This window comes from Rhea pennata, chromosome 2 (genome assembly GCF_028389875.1).
Source record: "Rhea pennata isolate bPtePen1 chromosome 2, bPtePen1.pri, whole genome shotgun sequence".
NCBI lineage: Eukaryota > Metazoa > Chordata > Aves > Rheiformes > Rheidae > Rhea > Rhea pennata.
Window position 1 is genome coordinate 56,396,505 of NC_084664.1, and position 22,838 is coordinate 56,419,342.

The 22,838-nt window shown below is 38.7% G+C and overlaps 1 protein-coding gene across 1 annotated transcript in view; it reads left to right on the top strand.

Moving 5' to 3' along the window:
* Positions 1-390: 390 nt before the first annotated feature.
* Positions 391-22,838, top strand: part of SUGCT (succinyl-CoA:glutarate-CoA transferase) — a 332,933-nt gene continuing 310,485 nt past the window's right edge. The window contains exons 1-6 of the mRNA XM_062567916.1: positions 391-541; positions 4,399-4,450; positions 4,541-4,614; positions 10,232-10,317; positions 11,327-11,377; positions 18,610-18,730. Coding sequence (XP_062423900.1) covers positions 391-541; positions 4,399-4,450; positions 4,541-4,614; positions 10,232-10,317; positions 11,327-11,377; positions 18,610-18,730 — 535 coding nt within the window. The remainder of the gene's footprint in view (positions 542-4,398; positions 4,451-4,540; positions 4,615-10,231; positions 10,318-11,326; positions 11,378-18,609; positions 18,731-22,838) is intronic.

Genomic DNA, 22,838 nt, shown 5'->3' on the forward strand with positions numbered 1-22,838 from the left:
AACAACCAACACGCCCACACGGTGCCCTCAGGCAACCTCGCTGGAGACGCCTTACAGGCCTGCGCCGCAGCAGACCTACACCACTACACCTCAGACAGCGAAACCTTTCCCGTTCCCGCTTTATACCCGGCAGGAGTTACCCCGGGGCCCCCTCAGCGGCCGGCGGGGCGGTGCCAGGGAGCAGCGGAGGGAGGCACGCACTGCGCCTGCGCCCCGCCGCCGCCCGGGAACAATTTCACGCTCCCGCAGAGCGGGGGCGCGGCGGTAGGCGTCTGCGCACTGCGCTCCAGCGCGCACCTTTTCACGACGCACTGGCTGTGCAGTGCCTGTCTGTTCCCCGCCTCCCACACGCGCACACACTCCCCTTTACTAGTGTGGCGGCGAGCGGAGATGCTGAGCGTGGGGCTGGGAAGAAGGAGTTGCCACCGCAGCAGCGGGCTGTGGAGGAGCCTGTGCCCCACAGCTGCTGGTGGCGCGCCGCGCCGCCCTCGAGCCCTGAGCGGCGGCGGCGGGGCGCGCAGCGAGGGCGGCCCCCCGGCAGGTAGCCGCGCCGCGCTCCCCGCTTTTCCCCCTTCCTTGCACCTCCGTGGCTTCCTCCCTCCGCGCTGTGGCGGTGGCCCGTGCGGGCGCAGCGAGGAGCGGGGGTCACCGGCGCGAGCCGTTCGCCGCGGTGTGCGTGCGGCGGAGGGACCGTTAAACCGTTAACCGCCACAGCGACGAGGGACCCCAGGGACGACCGCCCCCCGCGCCCGCGGCGGGCTGCTGCCGAGGGAGCGCAGCTGCTGAGGAGGAGGTGGTTCGGGGCGCCCGCGCCTCGTCCGCAGCACCTGGCCGCCCTCAGCCCCATCGCCCTCCCCGACATGTGGGGCAGGGCGCGGGCTCCCCCCGCCGCGGCCGCAGGGGCTGCGGCGGGCGTCGTCGCCTCCTCCGCCTTCTCCTCGCCGCTGTTGTGCTCTCTGCATGCCTCCGGGGCTTCGCCGAGGGTGACCGAAACGGGACTTTGCACGTCAGTTCTGCTGCATCGCCAGCTCCCCGCAGCTCCGGGTTGCCTCTGGCTGAGAGGGTGTCAGGTATTCAGGAAGTTCCTGTTAATGGAAGAAGTGCCTGCTGTCTCGCTCTAGGCATGATTTTTCTAAAGTTGCAGAGCTAGTGACTTCCAGCAGTACTTTTGTTTCTAGAGGGGGGAAAATAAAAACGAGCCACAGCAAAATCAGTTTCCATTGGTTGACTGAGCAGCAGGTCTGGCTTTCAGATTTTCCAGTTTTTAAATAACAGAAAAATAGCAACAGTTGCGTTAGAATCAGAGGAAGCTTGCATTTTTTATTTCTGGAGATTAATGTGCCAAATGCATCCCTGCTGTGAGTGAACAGTGAATAGTTGGTGAATTTATCTGCAGTAGTGCTAGACTTGATCATTACCCCCTGCATATATGAATTAAAAAGTATTGATTGTGTGGTCAAAGGAAGGACTTGAGTGATTTATTTTTTCCTCCAGAGTTGGAAGCAGTTGGATTGGAATTAGTTATTTGAAGTTAATTTGCATTGGTGTGAAAGTATTGAGTGCGGAGAACTAATCAACCGTTTTCCCACTGTTTGCTTTTGTAGTTTAAAAGTATAAATGAAAACTTTTTTTGGAGAACAAGGATTTAAAATTAACTTAAATCCATTCTACTGTGGAACAGTCTCTCAGTTGACTAATTCGTACTGTTAATAGATAGGCCAACCTAGTGAGCTGAAGTAAAAAGTTTAAGTCATTTTGAGAGAGTAACTGCCTCTGTTTATTTTCTTCAGCGGAGATCTTTATAAAAGATGCACATAGATCTGCAGTTTACAGCAAATACAAGAATCAAAGGAATAAGTAGTTTGTAAATACAGTACAGTTACAGCTGGGAGAGTGGATTTTGTTTCAATTGTTAAGTTGCTAAAATAAGAGGAAAAATGCAAAAGAAAATACGAGTTTGTATTTGTGAGCATTTTGGCTATATTGAGCCAAAATGTGAATAAAAAAATAATTCAGAGAAGCCAACTATTAACTTTGAAGATGAATGGTTAACTTTGGATGTGTGCCAACTCTGAGGCTAGCCAGAAAAAAAATGAAGATAGGACATATTTCTGATGGCTAGTTATGAGAACTGTTGTAGTTTGATAGTCAAAAGGCTTTGGATTGTGTGACTTCTAAAAGAAGGTTTGCTACATGCTAGTGTACTACTGGAAAACCAGTTTAGGTCTTAGAAATTTTTCTTCTTGAGTATCTGTGTTCTTTATTCTAACTTGAAGAGACTAACAGACATCTGCATATTCTCAGACTTCCACAAGCAAGCTTTTGAGCTCTTTCTTGCATTTCTCCATCATTGTGGACAGCTGCATTATTTATTAGCATTTCTTTAAAAAATTTTGAAAATGGTCTATATATCTGGAATATGTTTGCACTCTCTCCTGTTCTGCACCAAGTATGAGAGCCCCAGTCTCTGACCAGGGAGTTCTTGGATGTTACCATAACATGAACGATATGATAAGGACTCATCAATCTTAGTTACGCTTAAATGCATATTTACAGGGAAATCTTGATGCTTTCTAGATTTCTTTGAGGAAAAAGTCCTTACTGATTCCTGAAGCACAGTTAGCCACAGGTAGAGAACCTGCTTGACGTGAAATATCAGTGTTGGGATGGTAGTGTATGTAAGAAATGTGAGTCATGTTAAGTATTGGCTCATGAAGAGAATAAGCCCTCTAATGAATCATTGAATAAGAGACTGCAGTTTTAGAGGGCATGGAAAATACAGAGGAAGGTGGACAAATCTTTCTGCTAACTAGCAAATGGTTTGAGAGCTGTGCTTTTCAGTAAAGATGTTTACATATTTTCCTTAAACACAAGAGTAATCTCATTGTGAAGCAAATAGTGCACTTGACTCCTTAACGGATAAGCATATACTTAGCATTTGCTTAATTAGAGTCAGCTTGATACAATTGAGGTTACTTGAGAGGATCTATGTTTACTAGCACTAGTATTTTCCAATAGCTGGAATCTTACCTGAAATGTGACAGTCTGAGTTCTCAGAAAGGGTCTGAAGTGTGTAAAATACCTGGGCATTCTTGGAGAAGAATGTTTTCAACATGCTACTTAGTCTGCATAAAACCTATTAAACTCAAATACCTCTGGAGTGATTTGTAATAACAGAGGAAAATGTCTTATAAATGGAGAATGGGATTCAAGTTTTTTCATTGAGAGCAGTGCAGTGAATGAAAATATCTTAACAGATGCTTTGAATTCCCAGTGCTTCTTCATATTCTCTGTAGTTGTTTTATTATGAAAGGTAGTAGCAAGAGTTACAGAAGTGATTGTGAATGGATGGCTCTAATCTGATGGAAGGAGTAGTGCAGAATGGGTGAAACAGGCCTTCTGTGCTGCATGATTCTGAGATGCATCATAAGAGATGCTCTGAACTGCCCAGACACTTGGAGGGGCTATAGTTCCTTTCTCCTTCCTGTTCTCTAAGGGAGTCTGTGCTTGGATTAGTTGTTTTATCCATGTTTTGTATTGCTTTCTTATATTGGACAAGTAGGAGATGCTTCTCATGGTTTGTGCTGTCTAATTTTGGTGTTAGTGTTGGAGTGTGTTATCAACGAGTGCTTTCTAATTCTTTTGTGACATTAGACCACCTTACAAATAGCAATGAAATTAGAATTCCCATAGGGGAAATTTTTTTATTCCCATATTGCAGTTAAAGAAACTGATTTAGCAGATAATTGACTTACTCAGGGTCACCCAAGAGATTTTTGACAAACCTGTGGTCTCGATTACAGAATTGTTTGCCCTATCTGTGAGATTTCTTGCCAGTGCTGCTTTTGAGAGCTAGGTGAGGGAAGGAAGTTGTCTTGGATGTGTTTTTGCTGTTGAAAAGTGGAACAAATTTCCTCGGTTCTGCCTTCACTTTTGTAAACCTCATTTTGGAAACATAGAAATTGTGCTGCAAGTCTAGGTCAGTATACATCAAACTACTGCTGAGGGTATTCTGCCTCATATTGGTATGCTAGCCATTATTTTTAGCTCATGGGTCACTTTGGTGTTGTTTGCTATGCTCAGGTAAATCTTTGAAAACTATGTGAGTTCATGTACTGGCACATTTTAACATCTTTTTAAAACTAGTTTTATTGTAAAATTGTTACATCTTTAGACTAGGTTCTGCAGTGTTGACTGTAAGGTTTTCCAACTTGAAAGCTGTTACTCATGTTACATAATGCTCAAACCAAACCTATGAAGAAAACTTTATTATCCTTTAGAGGGGAAGAGAGAAGAGGGAGAATGGTGAGAACAAGCCATAAAAGCAGTGTTTAAGACTTCCAATGAGAAATGTTTTAGCAGGGGATTTAAGAGTTACTGTTTTCTGTTTCTTGCCAGGTGCTACTAACATAAAGCCATTGGATGGTGTGAAAATTCTTGACCTAACAAGGTTTGTGTTTGTAGTTTAGAACAGTCTGTCTAGATGCAATAATGTGCTAAAGCAATAAAGTTGTTGTTGTTATTTTTTTTAATGTTGTAGGGTGCTTGCAGGGCCCTTTGCCACAATGAATTTAGGAGATCTAGGGGCTGAAGTTATCAAAGTGGAAAGACCAGGTAAGACTGACCTTTTTTTTTTCTTTTAGAAACAGTAAGAATGAAAGACTAATTAACAAAAGAGTTGTTCGTGTGTTTTGAGTTAATTTCTTGCGTGATTTTCTGAGGGATTCTTAATAATATTTGAATTTATGATAATGTCTTGGGCCACCTGTGTGGGCTGAGATTATAAGATCAAACACCTTGGAAATACTTATAAAGACTATGGTCTAGTGTTTTGTTTGGTGATGGTGTGCATATGGCATTGTGTTTAGAGATAATTTTGTACCTCCTTGTATATTATGCAAACCATAGCTTCACAATATCTGAATCATGTTGACATCATTATAGTATTTGCAGCATGTGGTAGAGAACTAATTATTAGTATGTTTGCTGAAGCGTGTGATTTGTTTGGTAAGTTTAACATGGTGCTCTGAGTATGTATGTTTTGATCAGAAGTAGCTTATATCTATATTTGGCAAAGATAATGGTATGAGAAGCTTGAAGTTATAATATCAAGTCTTTTTTGAATTATTAGTGGACATAACAGTACTGAATCATGACCTGTTAAAGTACTTTGTTCCATCATTCAAAATTAAGTTGGCTTTCTTTATAACATTTGGACTTTTCTTAGGTTTTAAATTGACCAGGTGAATGTTAAAGTGTATGGGGCTTTATAATGTGGTGAGAGTGCTAAAAGAGGGTTTTAAATGTAGTGTGTAACGTGCAGAATTTGATCAAATGTACAGAATCTTTCCAGCATTTACTTTTATAAGACTTATGAGTTTGGCTCATGAGTCTCCAGTTAAGATGAGGTCTGTGGCTCAAGGAGTTTATTATATACTTTCAGGTTTTATATAGTTTTACATGTGTGTGACTTTATTTTTTTAATTAAGGTAACTTTTTTCATGTTGTTGGTGTCTGTTGGATTATTGGGAGCTAATGATTAAAATTTCTACTTTGTATGCTCTGTGACTATATAATGTAATATAGCAGTTTATGTTTTAAAAAGAAGTATAAAAATCAAACTGAGTTCATATACCCTTACGTCATGCTGACTGGGATTATTTCAAATCCACAATTATTTTGTCCCTATTAAAATGTTACCAGAATGATGTTACTATTGACACTTAGTGCCACTTTAGACTTGACATAGTACCATTTTCATATTCTTCAAGGCAGTGAAGAATTGCCTTCATTATTGCTCACAGTTATTAAAGACTTTTGCTGGATTTTGCGGCTCTATCTTTTGCTTCTCCAGCAGAGACTGTAGGTGCTGTATGAGAATTGCTGTTCTTTTTAAACCTTAGAAAGAAAATACCCATCTGCATTTTCAACAGGCTTATATGCATCTTATGCCTTTGCCATATTAATTGGACATCTCTTGCTTATTGAAACACCAGGCTTCTAACTGGTCACTCAGGGCTCTTTTCTTCCAGAAATGGTGGATTTCTACATGCAACTAACATTAATGCACAGGAAACTGTGCCTGTACAAAGCTATTATCTGTGAAGATGAAAAATTTTAGATTTTGCTTTGTCTTTTCTTGATATGAGCATGAATAACCACAAGACTAATTTGGCACGATTATGTGTGTGCAAGTAAATGTTTTGTATAATGGCTTAGAAGTATGTATTGATGCAACTAGACTTCACATTAGAAGTGTAAAATTAAGTTTTGCTGTTGGCATTTAGTATAGTAACTTATTGGTGTGATTACAACCATGTATTGATAGTCCCTTTCTCAATTCTAGTTTATAAGGAGGGATGAATCTGCAGCTTTTCAGAGGGGGCCTTTATCAGGCTTCTCTGAAATATACAGCATTCATATTTAGAAAAGGGTGAAAAAAAAAGGACTTGCTTTTTTTTTTGTGTGTGTGTGAGATATGAAAGTTTGAAAGCTCTTTTTGTTTGCAAGCCAGTACATTTTACCAAAAAAGGCAATAAAATGGACCTTTATTCAGGATTCAGTTATACTCATGTCAATTTGTTGAATTGAAGGTTAGCTACTAGTCCCTGAGCAGAGATTCCCTGAGCAGAGATTTCCATTGCATATCCTGTTCTGTTTAGCATAGGCCAGTTTTTTGTCTCTAAACATTTGTGCTGTTACTGGGATTTTGAGTCTTTGCTCTTCTCTGATACTCTTTCCAGAGGAGGAAAAAAGAGGAAGCTCAGATACCTGGGAGCAGTCCTTGTTTTTCATAGTTTGATAGCAGAGCGTAATGTCATGTACTGTTACTATATGATCACCTCATTTTTGTGACAGATAGGTATAGTTGGAAACAAACCATAATGGAAATAGCTGTGAAGCATTCTATAACCTGATCCGCTAAATAACATACAAATTAAATATTTAAGTGTATGGTAGATAAAGGTGCCTAAAATTCTGCATAGAAGGGAGTATGTGCCTTGGTATGGGGAGAGGTGATACAGGTAAATTTTAAAAGAAAGCTGCTTTTTAATAGAAGTAACAGAAATAGACTAATTATGAAATCACTTTCTTCAGTTTACTTTAACTTACTGCTTCCCTTGAAAGGGGTAATTCGGATGCCCCATTCTTCCTTCTCTCTTTGGCTGCAAAGTCTTGTCCTTTTGTGGCACTGTACTAGTACTTGTATAACTGTGTTAGCTGAATCAGAAGGCTGAGTTGACTTTAAATAATTATTTAAAGTATTTTATTTTACAAATATTTGCTTCACGTTGTTGATTAAATTCAGTAGTAGGCTTGATGAAGCTGAGCCCTTTAAAAAATTTCTTAAGCTACTTGTATTCATTTCCTTTTAATATATTTTGGTTTGGGTAGTTAGCTGTGCTGTAGAATGTCAGTTGCAAGTACGGAGGCTGAAAGCTGACTTGTGATTTAGAACTATGTTTAATAAAATTTAAAAATGTATTTTGATTGTTTTGTACTCTGACAGACTCAAACAATCATGTAATCTGCACCCTAGGGCATACTTTTGTTTATTGCAGAAAAAAGCAAGTGTTTTTCCATTGGAAAATTCAGATTTTGCAGCTCAGTTCTTCCGGAGCCAAAGCTCTTAGATAATCTTAAATAGGAGTACGTCTTACTGCCCAGGGTTAGAATACTGATAAAATGACATTTTGATTTTGGAAACAGTAACTCTACTTCTTATTTTCATTCTCCTTATTATAAGAAAAACTCATTATTTAAGCACGAAAGTACAAATAAATTGTATTGTGATATAGCTTTGGGGTAATACTTTGCAGACCTGGTTGGGTTATGGCAAGCATTTTGATTGATAGAGTATAAGGTGTCTTGGCATACTTCCTGAGGATAAATTTTAATATACCAATACAGTTTTGTGTTGCCAATTAAAAGTTACTTTGTCAGACAAATCTTTCTCTGGACTTGTGCAAAGTGAATCAAGGTTGTTTTCTGTATGAAGTAAATGTATCTTTAAAATTCTGGATCTGAGATTCCTATGTAGGTGGAAATGGGATTTTTTTTTTTTTTTTTTTTCCCATTCTAGTGCTGGAAGTGTCTGAGGTCAAGTAGCTTCAGTTGCATGTTTGAAGACACAGAAATAAAGATTTCTGTAGTTTCTTCTGAGGCTGGTATTGTTAGACTCTGAATAGCTTCATGGATAGAATTTATCTCTGACTTTTAGAAGTAAAAGGATACACTTTTTTTTTTGTATTTTAGCATAACACAACTGATTTTTCTTTCCACTGTGCATGTATGCTTCAAATACAAAGAGTTCTGAAGATCTACTGATATTAGGTAATAGTTTTCTTTAAAAAGCTTAATTCTATTGGAATAACTACATTTCTGAAGTTTTTCAGACTTTGATTCTTAAAATTACATAGGAAGAAGAATAACATATTATATAGCATTCATTTCTTTTATAAATACTCCATGTATTTGGCCTTCAGTTTTATGTGTTGTGTATGAAGCATGCATAGCAGCTGCACATTGTTATATATTAGTTTCCATTTTTTAAAAAAAATCCTTTTCTAGTATTAGTAGTTTTGAAAAGAGCCAGTGAAGATAAATTACAGGTTTGAGATACTAAAACCCATTTACTGTATTTTAAATAGGAAAGATATCTTCATTGAGCATTTCTTAAATGTTTTGTTGTATCAACCAACGGCTCATCAATTGGTTGATCACCACTGCTTCAAATGTTTGTATGTTGTGACAGGGCAGAAACTGACTGAGTTTTGTACCATCAGATGAGACTGACAAAGGTATTATTCCAGGTATCTGGGTTACATGAAACGGGCGATGTCTGTGGTTAAGTATGGACGGATGGTTTCAGAGACTTGCACTCTAGCTTTTTCAGAGTATTGTTTTGTGAATGAAGGAGAATAACAGCTGATAATTCTTGACTTCAAACACTGCTAGAATGCAGATAATAATCAGCTTGTTCTGTGAGGTTATACTCGTTTTCACAGGAGTATTTTCTATAAAGATAGGCTTACTCACAGGCTTATTCTATAAAGCCTGATAGCCTCACTAGCATCTTATGTGGAAAGTATTACTGGAGTATTTTGTTCGAGTGATTTGAGGTGAGAACATGTGGAAAAGATACTTTTTTTCCCCAAGCTTCCCTGTAAACCAAGATAATTCTTTGTGAGGTGATTAAAAAGCACAAATGCTGATGAGTGTCAGTAATTTGCATGTTTGCATAGCTTCTGCAACAACTGAGCTTAAATTGCCTGTGGACTTTGGGTATAAACGTAGTGTACAGCTTAATTATATATTAATTTGTGATTGTGTTGTGTCCATCTAAAGGTTGTTTTGCTTGGTTGCCTGCCTCTGAGTGCTAGTATCAAATAGGCCTCCATGGTGCGTCACTAAGGAAAGTTTTCACTCACTTGGAGTTAACAAGTAGTTAGTCTAAACAGATAAGTTGCATGACCCGTAGAACTTGGAATCGTGATTATATCTGAAATAAGGTTTAGTTTTAATTCTAATTAAAATAGATTGCTAGGCTTTGTGACACTTAAGAAAGGTTTAAAATTGGGAATTGAACTTAAATGGTACAGTGATGAGAACAAGTGTCTGCAGCAGCTTTAATGCTATCTTATATTTCTGTAAGGCAAGAGGAGTCCTGAAGGGAGTAGTAGGTGGGGGCCCTTGCCAGCAGTACCAAGTGCTACCTTTTGCCTGTGTTCTGGAGCACACAAGTTGACAAGTTGTTGCTGATCAGCAATTATTTTTACTTCCTGCCCACAGTGTTTCAGGAACAGCTGATGGACTGTGACTGTGAGGACTCTGTGCAGCACAAGAGCTTCTGTTAAATTTTTCCAGACTGCCTGAAAGAATGTCAGTGTAGTACTGTTTTAGGTTAAAAATAAATAAAACCAGTAAATAGATTGGTGGTATTTGGCTGTCTATTTATATTTTGAAAATAAAAATAATCACAGCAGTAGCAAACCAAAGTGTTTTAAAATAGTCACAGCACTAGCAAAAACCCACATCTGCTTTGCATAATCAGGTTTTAGGCTTTTCTTGGCATAAAATCCCCAAATATACATAGAGAAGTAATTTTTGCCTGCCCTCATTGAAGCTTAGGAAATTTAAATGTGACCTAGGAGAAAAACTCCTTTGTATTAATTTTGTTTCTTGCCTATTTAATATTAGACAACTGCAAATACGAATTTATTTCTTTCAGGAGCTGGTGATGATGCTAGAGCCTGGGGCCCACCTTTTGCTGGAACAGAAAGTGTTTATTATCTCAGTGTTAATCGGAATAAAAAGGTAAATGGAAGTGTTATATTGAACACTGGACAATGAAAGGAAAACATTATGTCTTTAGTTGTAATTACAGAAAACAAACTACTTTATATAAAATTTAACTATGCAAGAACAAGGTATTGAACTGTGTATACTGTGTAATCACTGACAAATTGAGATGACTTGTGACTAAGTGGAAATGAATAGCAAGAAACCAAAAATGCTTAACAGGGCAAGCTTCTAATTATTTCATTTTCTATTGAGATTTTTACAGTAGTAACATTGGCATGAAGTTATGTTATCAAAGTGAATAAATAAAAAAAGTAATAATAAAACCTGAAGAATTTTGGAAAAAAAGCTGCAAGCCTGTGATATGGTTCTGTGGTCAGCTGCAAGCCTGTGATATGGTTCTGTGGTCAGCAGAGGCCAATGCAAAATCAAGAGTGAACCTGCCTGCCTCAGTTGCCCATGTTTCTGATTTTTTTTTTCTTCTGCTCAGCTGATGTGTGAGGCAAATCAACTGCAATTTAACCCTGCTGAAGGAGAGGATTATCTTTTTCCAGCTGAATCAGTATTTCAGATGAGTCAGCTCACTGACCTGCCTCACCTGGCAGCTGGAATCAGGAGAGCAGGAATCTTACTATAGTTAAGGTGGCTGAAGAAGTAGCTTGTGCAATCTCAGGGTCAGGATGAAGTTTCCCAACATGCCTGAGCTGTTTAATGGCTCACTGCCACTGAAAGGAAGGTTCTGGTGTCCCCATCTGTAGTTGCAGTAGATGTTTTACAAACATATAGTGCAGTTCCCAGCTGCAGGTGTCTCAGACTGCTTCCTTCAAACTTGTTTTGGTGCTTGTTTTACCATCAGAAAGTTATTCTTTTTGCAGGGAGGGCAAGTGTTTGTGTTTGTTTATTCTTTTTCTAGCTGTTTGAAATTTCAGTATTGGTTACTTTTAGAAGCTGATGACAAGTACTAGAAGGGCTTTCATAGAAATGATTGTTTTTCTTTTTTTTTTTTTTTTTCCTTTTCCTCTAGAGTATAGCTGTCAATATGAAGCACCCAAAAGGAACAAAGCTAGTTAGAGAGGTAGGTTCTAACTGAACACAAATTGTGCTTGTTTTGTACTGTTCTGATCCTAAATAGTAAGGAATAAACTCTTCATTTCAAATATTAATTTGATATCTGATAATGAAAAATAAATGTATATTGTAGTTAATCTGTCATATCAGTGTGTTACTTCCATGCTTTGTACCTTTGGACTCAATGTTCAGTATGAAATTTACATCAAAATGTTATTGAATAATGGTCACAGCTGTGATGATCAAATTGTGCTTTGAAAGCCAGTGGGAATTTACAAAAAGGAGGACTGGGCTCAAATATCTGCAAGTTTGAGTGTTACAGTGTGTTCGTGACCTTTGTTACTGGGCAACTTCTTGAACTGCTGTCCTGTAGGTCAAATTTCGTGTTTGTTTTTTTTCCTCCCAAATATTTCAATTTAGAATTTGAGTGATACCTTTTTCCATTGGAAAAAAATAAAATTATCATCTTTTGCAGTCTGTAAAACTTACACTTTTTCACCCCTTTTTATTTATTGAGAAAAATTATACTTTCTACTTGCTGCTGCTGTGTTTTTAGCCCTGCGGTACTGATACATCCAAGAAGATGAGCTGACTTCTGCTATTTCAACGTCAGTTCGAATCACTTCTGTTTTCACAGTGAAACAATATATGTCCTGCGATCAGTGGAATTGGTCTGGTAGTATTTTTTGCCAGAAATACTATGTAAAATGGCAATAGGTTCTTTTAATTTGTCTGTTTTTGATGCTCTTTTTTGTCACTTCTGTAAAAATGAGACACTTCACATGGAAATCTTCAGAGTTGATAAGCTGAGGATTCTCCAGTGCCCTCTCCCTGGGCCCTTTGTGGAATAGAACCATTTACTGTTGCTTGCTATAAAGCTGTATGTTTTCCTTCTAAAAGTTTGGCAAACAGACATAGTAAGAATAACTTTGCTTGGTATGACACAGAGGTATTTTAGATAAAATAAAATGAAACCATGCTTGAGGTTCAAGTGTCTGATTAAGTTCAGATCTCATGTAATCTGTAAATTGAAGTAGCAACTTTCCTCTCTCTTATTTGTCATGAAAGATCTCTTTTGCTACTGTAATGTAGAGCTAGTATGATGCTGCAAATAAGGCAGAGGCCAGTAAGAGCCATAGACAAATGATTCCTGCAAGCAGCAGTATTAATACTGCCATTAGTTATTGAAATAGTCAAGTGTATATCACAGAACAGTTGGGAGAGACCTCTGGAGATCATCTAGTCCAACTCTCCTGGTCAAGCAGGGTCACCTAGACCACATTGCACAGAATTGCATCCAGGTAGGTTTTGAATATCTCCAGAGAAGGAGACTCCACAGCCTCTCTGGGCAACCTGTTCCAGTGCTCTGTCACTCACAGGAAAGTTCTTTCTCGTATTCAGGTGGAACTTCCTGTGGTTCAGCCTGTGCCTGTTGCCTCTTGTCTTGTCACATGGCACCACTGCAAAGAGTCTGGCCTCATCCTCTTGACACCCTCCCTTAAGGTATTTGTAGACATTGATAAGAGAAGACTGAGAGGGGATCTTCTGCAGGCTAAATGGGTCCAGCTCTCACAGCCTTTCCTCATAGAGGAGATGCTCCAGTCCTCTAATCGTCTTCATAGCCTTATGTTGGACTCCCTAGTAGCTCTATGTCTCTCTTGTACTGGGGAGCCCAGAAATGGATGCAGTTCTCCAGATGTGGCCTCACCAGGATTGAGCAGAGTGGCAGGATCACCTCCCTTGACCTGCTGACCTGGCCTAGTGGACCCTAAGATGCCATTGGCCTTCTGGCCACAAGGGCACATTGCTGGCTCACAGTTAACTTGTACATGAAAACTCCCAGGTTCTTCTCTGCAGAGCTGCTCTCCTGAAGGTCAGTCCCCAGCTTGTACTGGTACCTAGGGTTATTCCTCCCTAGGTGCAGGACTCTGCACTTGCCCTTGTTGAACCTCATGAGGTTCCTCTCTGCCCAACTCTCCAGCCCATCCAGGTCTCTGAATGGCAGCACAGTCCTCAAGTGTGTCAGCCGCTCCTCCCAGCTCGGTATCCTCAGCAAACTTGCTGAGGAGATACTCTATCCCCTCATCCAGGTCAGTGATGAAGAAGTTGAACAGGATGGGACCCAGTACTGAGCCCTGGAGACTCCACTAGCCACAAGCCTCCAACTAGACTCCACACCACTGATGACGACCCTCTGAGCTCTGCCTTTCAGCCACTTCTCAATCCACCTCACTGTCCACTCATCTAACCCACACTTCCTGAGCTTACCTAGGAGGATGTTCTGGGAGACAGCAAGGCTTTTGACACTGAAGTCAGGGTACACAACGTCCACTGCTCTGCCCTCATCTGCCCAGCCAGCCATTCCATCACAGAAGGCTATCAGACTGGTTAAGCAGGATTTCCCCTTGGTGAATCCATGCTGGCTACTCCCGATCACCTTCTTTTCCTCCGTATGCCTGGAGATGACATCCAGAACGAACTGTTCCATCACCTTTGCAGGGATGGAGGTGAGGCTGACTGACCTATAGCTGCTTGGGTCCTCCTCCTTGCCCTTGCTGAAGACTGCAGTGACACTGGCTTTCTTCCAACCCTCAGGCACCTCTCTGGTTCTCCATGACCTTTCAAAGATGATGGGGAGTGGCCTAGCAATAATACCTGCCAGCTCCATCATCACTTGTGGGTGCATCCCATTGAAGCCTGTGGATCTGTGGGCATCAGGTTTGCCTGAATGATCTCTGACTCAATCCTCCTTGGCCAAGGGAATGTCTTCTGTTTTCCAGACTTTCTTGTCTCCAGGGTCTGGGATTCCTGAGGGCTGTCCTTTAGAAGTTAAGATAAGCAAAGAAGGCATTTAGTAACTCTGCCTTCTCTGTATCCTTTGTCCCCCAGGGCACCCACCCCTTTCAGTAGCGGGCGCGCATTATCCTTAGTCTTTCTTTTGCTATTGATGTATTTGAAAAAGCTCTTGTTGTTGTCTTACATCCCTTGTGAGATTTAATTCCAAATGGGACTTAGCCTTCCTCGTTGCATCCCTGCATACTCTGACAGCATTCCTGTAATTCTCCCAAGTGGCCTGTCCCTCCTTCCACATTCCGTGTATCATCTTCTGCCTGAGTTTTGCCAGGAGCTCCTTGCTCATCCTTGCAGGTCTTCTGCTCCCTTTGCTGCACTTCTTATTCATAGGAATGCACCACTCTTGAGCTTAGAGGAGGTGATGCTTGAACATTAAGCATATAGGAATCATTTCCTAGGATTCCATATTGCAGAATTTCCCATAGAAAAACTAGCATTTCCATGCTAGCTGTGGAAATGAAGATGCTCTCCTGAGACAAAATTCTTTCCCTGGTAAAGATAAAGCTGTGACAAGAAACCTAACTCATGAGAAATTAGGAGGCAACTGCAAGATTTGCAAAATTGGTCAGCAAATAGTCTTGTTGCACAAGTCAGATTTATAGTTTCTATCCTTTTATGAAGGCTGCTTTCATAACCACTACTGCTTTCTGTTCCTTGAATCAATGGTGCACATCTCTGTGGTACAACAACCTTTATAAATGAGCTAATGTGATCAGGCATTACTGCAGGGTTAATTGAGACTGCTTCTGGAGTTATTTGTTATTTTCCTTGATGTAGAGTGACAGTTTTTTGAAATATTTGGTGCAGAGGTCTTGACACTATTGCAGCTGATGTGGAACCAGAATACAATAATCAGTTCCAATTGAGGTTTTGGTGAAAAGAATGTATAAAGGAAAATTATTTCTACGAACAAGCTTTTCACTCTCACTTGTCTCTTTGGTAATGTCAGGATAGATGTGTTCAGAAATCTGAACTTTGAGTAATGTTTACTCTGTTGAAAAGTAGTGTTAATGTCTATAAGGTAATTCATGCCAAAAAGAAATTCAAGTCTTGGGACATTGGTTACTCATAAGTAGATGTGCAAACTCTGTTTAGAGCCTAAGCCCTTGAAAGAAAAGTAATAAGGTTGTAATAAATGTCTTTATTCCAGCTGTGCCATCTTTCTTAATAAGTTATTGTCTTACAGCCCCACACCTGTAAACTTCTAGAACAATCCTTACAAAAATTTTTTTGAATTATATTAAAAAAGCAAAGGAATTAAGTGCTGAGGTAGATGAAAAAAGCACACCACTTGACAGTACAATCAGTGGTATTAAGCTGAACAAATCTGTTAATTGGCAATCCAGGCTGCTTTTCTTCCTTTGGCACAGCACTAAAAATTCTTCTCCAAAAGTCTACTCTCTTACAATATGTGATTATTTTATATTTTAATTCCCACAAAGTTATTCTTTAGTCTTTGTTCTGTGTTACTTCTGGCCCTGCTTCCCTTTCTAATGCTTTTTATTCACCGTTAGCTGCCTTCCAAGTACTTGAATGTCTCACTGAATGAAAGCGTTCCTCCCCCCCCCACCCCAGTGATGCTCTATGTATCCATACAATGTTCTGACTTCCTTTTGTGCTAAGATGACTTTTTAGAGACATCTTTTAATCTTTTTAGACTACTATACAGCAAAGTAACTTTCAGAAGCTCCTTTTTTCAGAACCTTTGGGATACCTTTCTCTTGAGGATTTAGCCTTAATTAATTCTTATGGTTAGGGATGAAAGATGTGGGAGAACTTAATTGGATGTGAAGCTGACAGCGCTATTTTACCCTCTTGTTCCCCTTCACTGATGGGTCAGCATGCCTTTTTCCCTCCCTCTCTGAGAACTTTATGTATGCGTATCTGTCTGTATGCACTTCTTGTAAAGATTCTTTTGAAATGGGTTAAATTTTCTTTATTACCAACTTTATTGAGTTGTTGTAGCATTGTCATTTGTTATTGATACTAAATTGAACATGACTGCTTTGGCATGCATAATGTCTTTTTTCTTTCCTGGGGCATAGAAGTTGAGCAGATGAGTGTACTCTCTGGTATGTATATTCCTCCTACTCAGGCCTGTACTGTTTTGCTCTCTTAGCGGAGGCTAAAATAAGAGAGGATAGATTCAGAGGGCAAAGTGTGAAAATGAAGCTGTTGTTTAGGATCAGGGTCTTGGAGTCCAATTCTCAACAACTACAGAACTGCGGGTACCTTGTACTTGCTTTGGTGAGCATCGCAAAATGTGTGCTGTGCAAGTGCTTAGTGTGAGTAAATTTATGAGAGTTTAAGTAGCAGAGCTGGCACAGTGCTCTTGAGATATGCCTTCAGCATTCAAATTCATCTCACTATGGGGGAACGTGAACTCTGCAATATTAGGCCCAAGTCATTTTATCTTTACTTAGTGCTGTAATCATCCATGTGTGTTGCCATGTCCAGAGGTATGTTTCCCCTCCCCTCCCTGGCAAGTGGCTGTACACTAAGTGCTGTTTTTACTCAGTGTCTCTTAGGTTACAGCTTCCGTACTGCTTTCACTGGGATTTGTAATCCATCAAATTTACTGTAAGGGAATGGGCTAAAGTGACTTGAGAATCAGTAGTTCTTTGGTGTTTCATGTAGACAACATCCCCTCTTCCCTGTCTTGGACGAATTAAGCTAACTAAAATTTTAGTACTACCAGTCTGAGAAGGATTTATGATTGGATTTATGGAAAGGGAAGCATTTAGAGAGAAAGTACCAAACTTTAGTGGTATGCCTCTATGAAAAATAAAGAACAAGCAGGAACCCCCATTAGGTTTTTCTTGCTTGGCTGGTTCTGCTGTCCTGGATGGCAGATTGGAGGAGTTATGGATCTGTCTGTGAGCGACTGCTTTTTTTACTAGCTAATGCTTTCATTAGTGTTAACTCAGTGGAAACCTTCATTTTCGGAAGCTTCTTGTGATAAATGACTGCTTTTTTTAAAAAAGCTTCCATAAAAATAACGCTATTTTCACTTATATGGGATCACAGACTGAAAACTGGCCAGCTGTCTATATTGACACTCAGCAATGCTTATTTAGAATCTGGACATGCTTCTCATATTACTGTAGCTATTTAAAACTAGCAGTCCTAGAAGTTCTTGATGTGGCTGCTTTAAGAATAGTTCACAACATGTTTTAAAATGCACTTTTGCTTTAAGTTGAACTTGAGAGTTTCTGTAAATGGTATTAATGTTTCTTTCATGCATCCAATGATATTGTTTATAAGAAGCATGCCTTGTTGTCCTAGTAGGTTTGCATCTTTCTTGTTAAGTCTTTGCTGCCTTAACTGCTGCTTTGGCCTTATATTCAGCTAAACAGCATACATGCTAGTCCAATAATGCTTGTGATTGCTGATATCATAACACTAGTTCGTAGAAATGGTTCCAATATACTGTATATGTTCAGCTAGCTTATGTGATAGTTTCAGAAGATATGGATCTTTGGTCAGCTTCAAATAGTTCAAAAAATTTAATTTCTTAAGCTTAGACTTAATTCATTTGCATACATACATGTGTACTTGTAAGGAAATCGTTTCTTAAATTCTTTAAAACACCGCTGAACTGAAAACCTCAACAACTTCCTTAAGCAGCCTTATGTCTGTCTTCTCACATGTAGCTTTTTTTGCTTCAGAGATTTTTAATTAGTGTCTTATTCAAGTATATTTATGTATATCTATCCCTAACTTCTTTTAAGAAGTTGCCCATAGAAGTCACAAATTAATCTTTAACCTCAGTAGATTTTGGACTAGGCCATTGATTCTGTTGTGATGCAGAAAATCATGCTATAGCGCTTGACAGCGCTGTTATAATTGAGGTGACTCTAAGGTGTTCTTTGTAATCTTATCAAATTGTTGTGCTGCCTATTATGCTTTCCTTTACAGAAAAGGAGAAATAAGCCTCTGTTACAGTAAGTGTGATCAATTAGTTTTGAAATAAAAGCACATTTTACAAAATTATTTCTAAGGCAAAGAATGGTAAAGATGCCTCCCTTATACCCATTTTTTTCCTCAAACTAATTGTGCATATAAAGTTGATGATCATTCTATAAATGATGGTTAGGTTTTGGGAGATTGATATGACACTGATAATACAATTATACTGCAGTTTTATGTGACAGTTTTAGGGTTTTTATAGAGAGTCTTTTTTAGGTACACAGCATCTCTAATGTGTAATTAGCAGAGGTGCATAGTCTAGCGTACCTAAACAATCTGTCTAGGTTTGTGATTTTTTTTTCTGCTAGAAAGATGGGAACAGTCTTGATTAGTGGAAGTTTAAATTACATGAGAAATTTTTTGAACTTTAGGAAGCTCATTAACAAATCTTACTCATACTTTTATTTCTTTTTAAAGCTTGCAGCTGTGTCTGATGTTTTTGTGGAAAACTACATCCCTGGGAAACTGACTGAAATGGGACTAGGTTATGAAGACATTAAAAAGATTGCTCCTCACATAGTGTACTGTTCAATAACAGGTAATTTAATTTTAGTAACTTGTGTTCACTATTTCCATTATTATTCCAGTCATCTTACTATGAAAGTCCTGCTTATATAAAAATGTGTTGTTTTTATGTCGGTTAAGATTAAATTGGAAGATAAAATAACCAACCTAGGACAGATTGGCAATTCAGATTTTCTTTGAATGGTTTTGTAAAATATTAAAACGGGCACAGTAAGTTACAGGTTTCCAATCTGGTAATCTCTTAGTGGGCTTTCTTTTCTGCCTTCACAGCATCCCTCTCTCTTTTTGAACTATGTTGTAGAACTGTGTCCATGGGAAATCTTATGCCAACTTTGCTACAGTCTGACTGATAACTGAAAAGGCAGAAGCGTTGTTAATGGTGTTTGGAAATGGTGGGAAGAATGAAAAGGAGGTAGGGCTATGAATATCTGGACCTACATAAATGTAAAATTAATTTTAAATCTGGAAAATCCAATATTAAAAATAATCAAGCTTTAACATTAAAAGAGCCATGTATATAAAGTCTACTGCTAAAATACAATTAAATTAAAATAGAGAAGCTACAGATACTTGTAGACTAGTTTGAAAACTCTAGTTACAAATCAGACTTATTATGGTTCTGAATTTCTGAAGAATAAATGCCTTTGGCTTTTTAGTTATTGAGCATTGATAGCGTTTAATGGGAGCCAAATAACTGTTTAGTGAGTTGAGACAATTTATCTTGTCTGTGTGCCTTAAGACAAGGACAGAAAGGCAATTATATTCCAAGCTTGCTGAGAAACCTCCCTTTTGTTTCTCTATGTACTTTTTGTTTGTTTGGTTGGTTGGTTGTTAGTAACCATAATGTCTTTAACATTTGTTCATGTACATAATTTCATGGTGGGGAGGGGATTGGTATAGCTGCTATATCTAGAGTTGATATATCACCTATCAAAAGAGGACCAGAGAACTATCTTCCCCCCATAAGCAGATAAGGTTAGACCAAGTGAAAGTAGTGTCCAGAGAAAGGAAATAAATAAATAAAAAAATAAATAAATAAAACAACCCCACTAGATTGAATGTGAAATTGTAACAGAACAGACCAAAAAGAAGAAAAAAAATTGAGGAGAAATATGTTAAGATAATAGAATATAATAATATAAACTTACTCTGATTGCATCAATAGTTGAAAGCCTATAGAACTAATGTATATTTTAAGGCTTAAAAATTAAGGAAGATAAGATTATAGCAGCTAAGTTATTTACACACTGTTCATTATGGAGATGGTTGGGAGAATTTTCATACTAGAGCTGTCTTCTGCAAGGGATCAATTTGAGAAACTTCCTTAATCTGAAGAACCAATATAAAAGGTTTCAGAAAAAATTGGTAAATGAATACTTAAAGATTAGCTGTATCAGTGTATCTGAACAAGGTAGATTTTTGGTCTGATTCTATGTTATGTCATAACTTTACTAGTGAAAAATGCAATCCCCCCCTAAATACTAACTGAACACATCAAGCTGTTCATGTAAACATAGGTATTAATTCATATTCCTTTTTGTAAACAGGCAGTGGCCTAGTCTGCAGTGCTGTGCTTTTGCATGCATTGCTCACTATTAATTGCATTCAATGACTTTGTCTTTTGCATGTGGCTTCTTGAATATGGAGGCCTATTAAAAAGAGTGGTGCTTTGTTTGGGCACAATCTGTTCATGAGCAGTGTTTTAATTTTGGTCACTGCAATTTTTGAACAAAAATCAAGTTTAACTAAGTTAATAGAGGCATCTGAGATGGATGCCTGGGCTTTTGAGAGGGATTGCTGCAGAAAGCAGGTAACACCATGTTCTGACAGGCTCTTAAGAGGAACTCGTTTTCCCCTGACTGTGGACAGGAGCTATGCCTATGGCAATGCAAGAGAATGAAGTTTGGAATTAAAATGAAGTGGCATGAATCTGGGAAAAACAGAATCTGGTAGATACCTGAGAGCTCAAATGTAATGTTTCAGATGGAAAGAACAATCTAAGGTTATTTGCTAATGCCATCAAATGTTATGTGTTTATAAAATGCCTAGCTAGGAATATGGAAGATAGGAATTAAGGAAGATCTAAAGAGAGCTATTGCTTGTCAGCTATAAGAGATGTGCTGGCCTAGGACTTTAGGCTAAATGGACTAGTTGTCTTCCCAAATTGTTGAGACAAATTATCCTGGTTACAGAAACCTATGTCACACATATAAACAATGAGATTTCATTCATCATTTTGCACCTCACTTGCAGGCTGTGCCAGAGATAATAAAGTATGTTAATTCTCAAGCCCTTTCTGGTTTGGGAATCCTTTGAAGGATGATGATACACAACATAACGTGAATTATGTTGTATGGTCTTTGAACAGAGGAGTGGAACGACTTACGCTGTTTTACTTGACCAGTTTTGAATATGCTTTTTCAAGGGTGTGTTTTATGTATCACAACTAGTCTTAACAGATAGTATTATGTTTGTCATTGTTAATGACTAGCATGAACTATATTACATTTTAGATACGAGAATACATAGAGACAAGCATTTTGACATAATATTTGGTAATAAATAAGTAGCTAAGAAATAAACATGTCCAGTATGTCAGAGTCTTTTCCCAACTTTAACTTCTGATTTTCTTTTTTTTTCCTTATTATTCAGTCTACATGCTGAGGACATTATAGTTATTTCATTTAATAAATTACAAATAATTACTGGTTGCTGCTTTTCTTACCTGTTTGAGTCAAGTCATTAATGAGAGTGGGTATCATCTGGAATGGTTTGCTTTCTTATTTTTGGAACTGTATTACCTTTCAAGTTTGAACATCATGGGTATGGAATGCATTCCATACCCAAGTAATTTGAAGGAATGTATCTCACTCTACAGCGTAACTTGTATAGCAGCTGTGATCAAGATGTGTTAAGATTCTTGTTTTTTTCTCTCATCTAGTTAGTACAAATATAAATACAAAAAAACTTTTAATATCCACCTTGATTTAAAGTCCATCCAAAAATATGGAAAGTAACTTTCTGACTGTAGACAGTACTGTATCTTTCCTTTGTACTATCCCAAAGTGTGTGCTCAAAATTTTTTAATTTTTTTTCTAGCCTGAGATAATTTCTGATTTTTACCCTTTGTAGACATGGTGCTTGCAAGCACTTTAAAGACTCTTATTTGTGAGATTTGTGTGAAAATACATTCGTCTTGGGAGTTTAGAATCACTAATTGATAGCACTAAGTAATAGTCTTTTCTTCCAAAAGACTTGGATTTTAGGACTTTTTTTACCGTAATTATTGCCAGCTTCAGCAGCTACTGGTTGTATTTTGCATTCTTGGTCACAGTGATGAATAGCTATGCCCCAGTTATAAGTTAGGTTATTTGCCAGATCCTTGAACTGGTTCAGATGCTGAATGGGTGCACTTATTATAATGTACTCTTGTGACTTGTTGTATAGGAATTTCTATTTTGTACTCCTTGATGTTGAGCCAGATGGAGCTGGTCTGTCTTTAGAGTATTTTGTGTTGCTGTAGTTTTGAATGGTTCTTCTGTGCTATCTGTTAATGTTCCATTAAACTTATTTCTGCTTCTGCTTGGTATGTGAAATGTCATGGAGATGTCACCAGCTTACTCTTCATTTAATGTTTCCTTTGGCCTCCCTGTTTTAATCACAGTATCACCACTAAATCTAATCAATTGCAATTCCAGTTCTGTATGGTTCCTCCTGGCCTTACCACCTCCTCACTGCCTACTACTGCTATTTCTCTCTCCCCCACCTACTGATGCCTTTGTGCGCTCCTCTGGTCTCTTTTTCAGGTCTGTTTCCCTTTCTTCCAAGTCTATATCTTGCCTCTCCTTTCAGCTCCTCGCCATGACTGCCTACCTCAACCAGTTCAGAGCCTTTCTTGCTTCCAGTTCAGCTTCTCACCAAATAGCAGATTTTCCCTTTCCCCTTTGGCTTCAGACTTGCACTTTCCTACAGCTTCCTTTCCCAAGCAATCTTGTTTTCCAGTCCTTTCAGAATTGTAATTCTAATCTTTCAGTTGTTTTTCCTTTTCTACATTGCAATAGTAGAGAACTTGAGCAAAGGGGACACTATCTTTCTATTCTTCTTTTTTTTTGTGTGTGTGT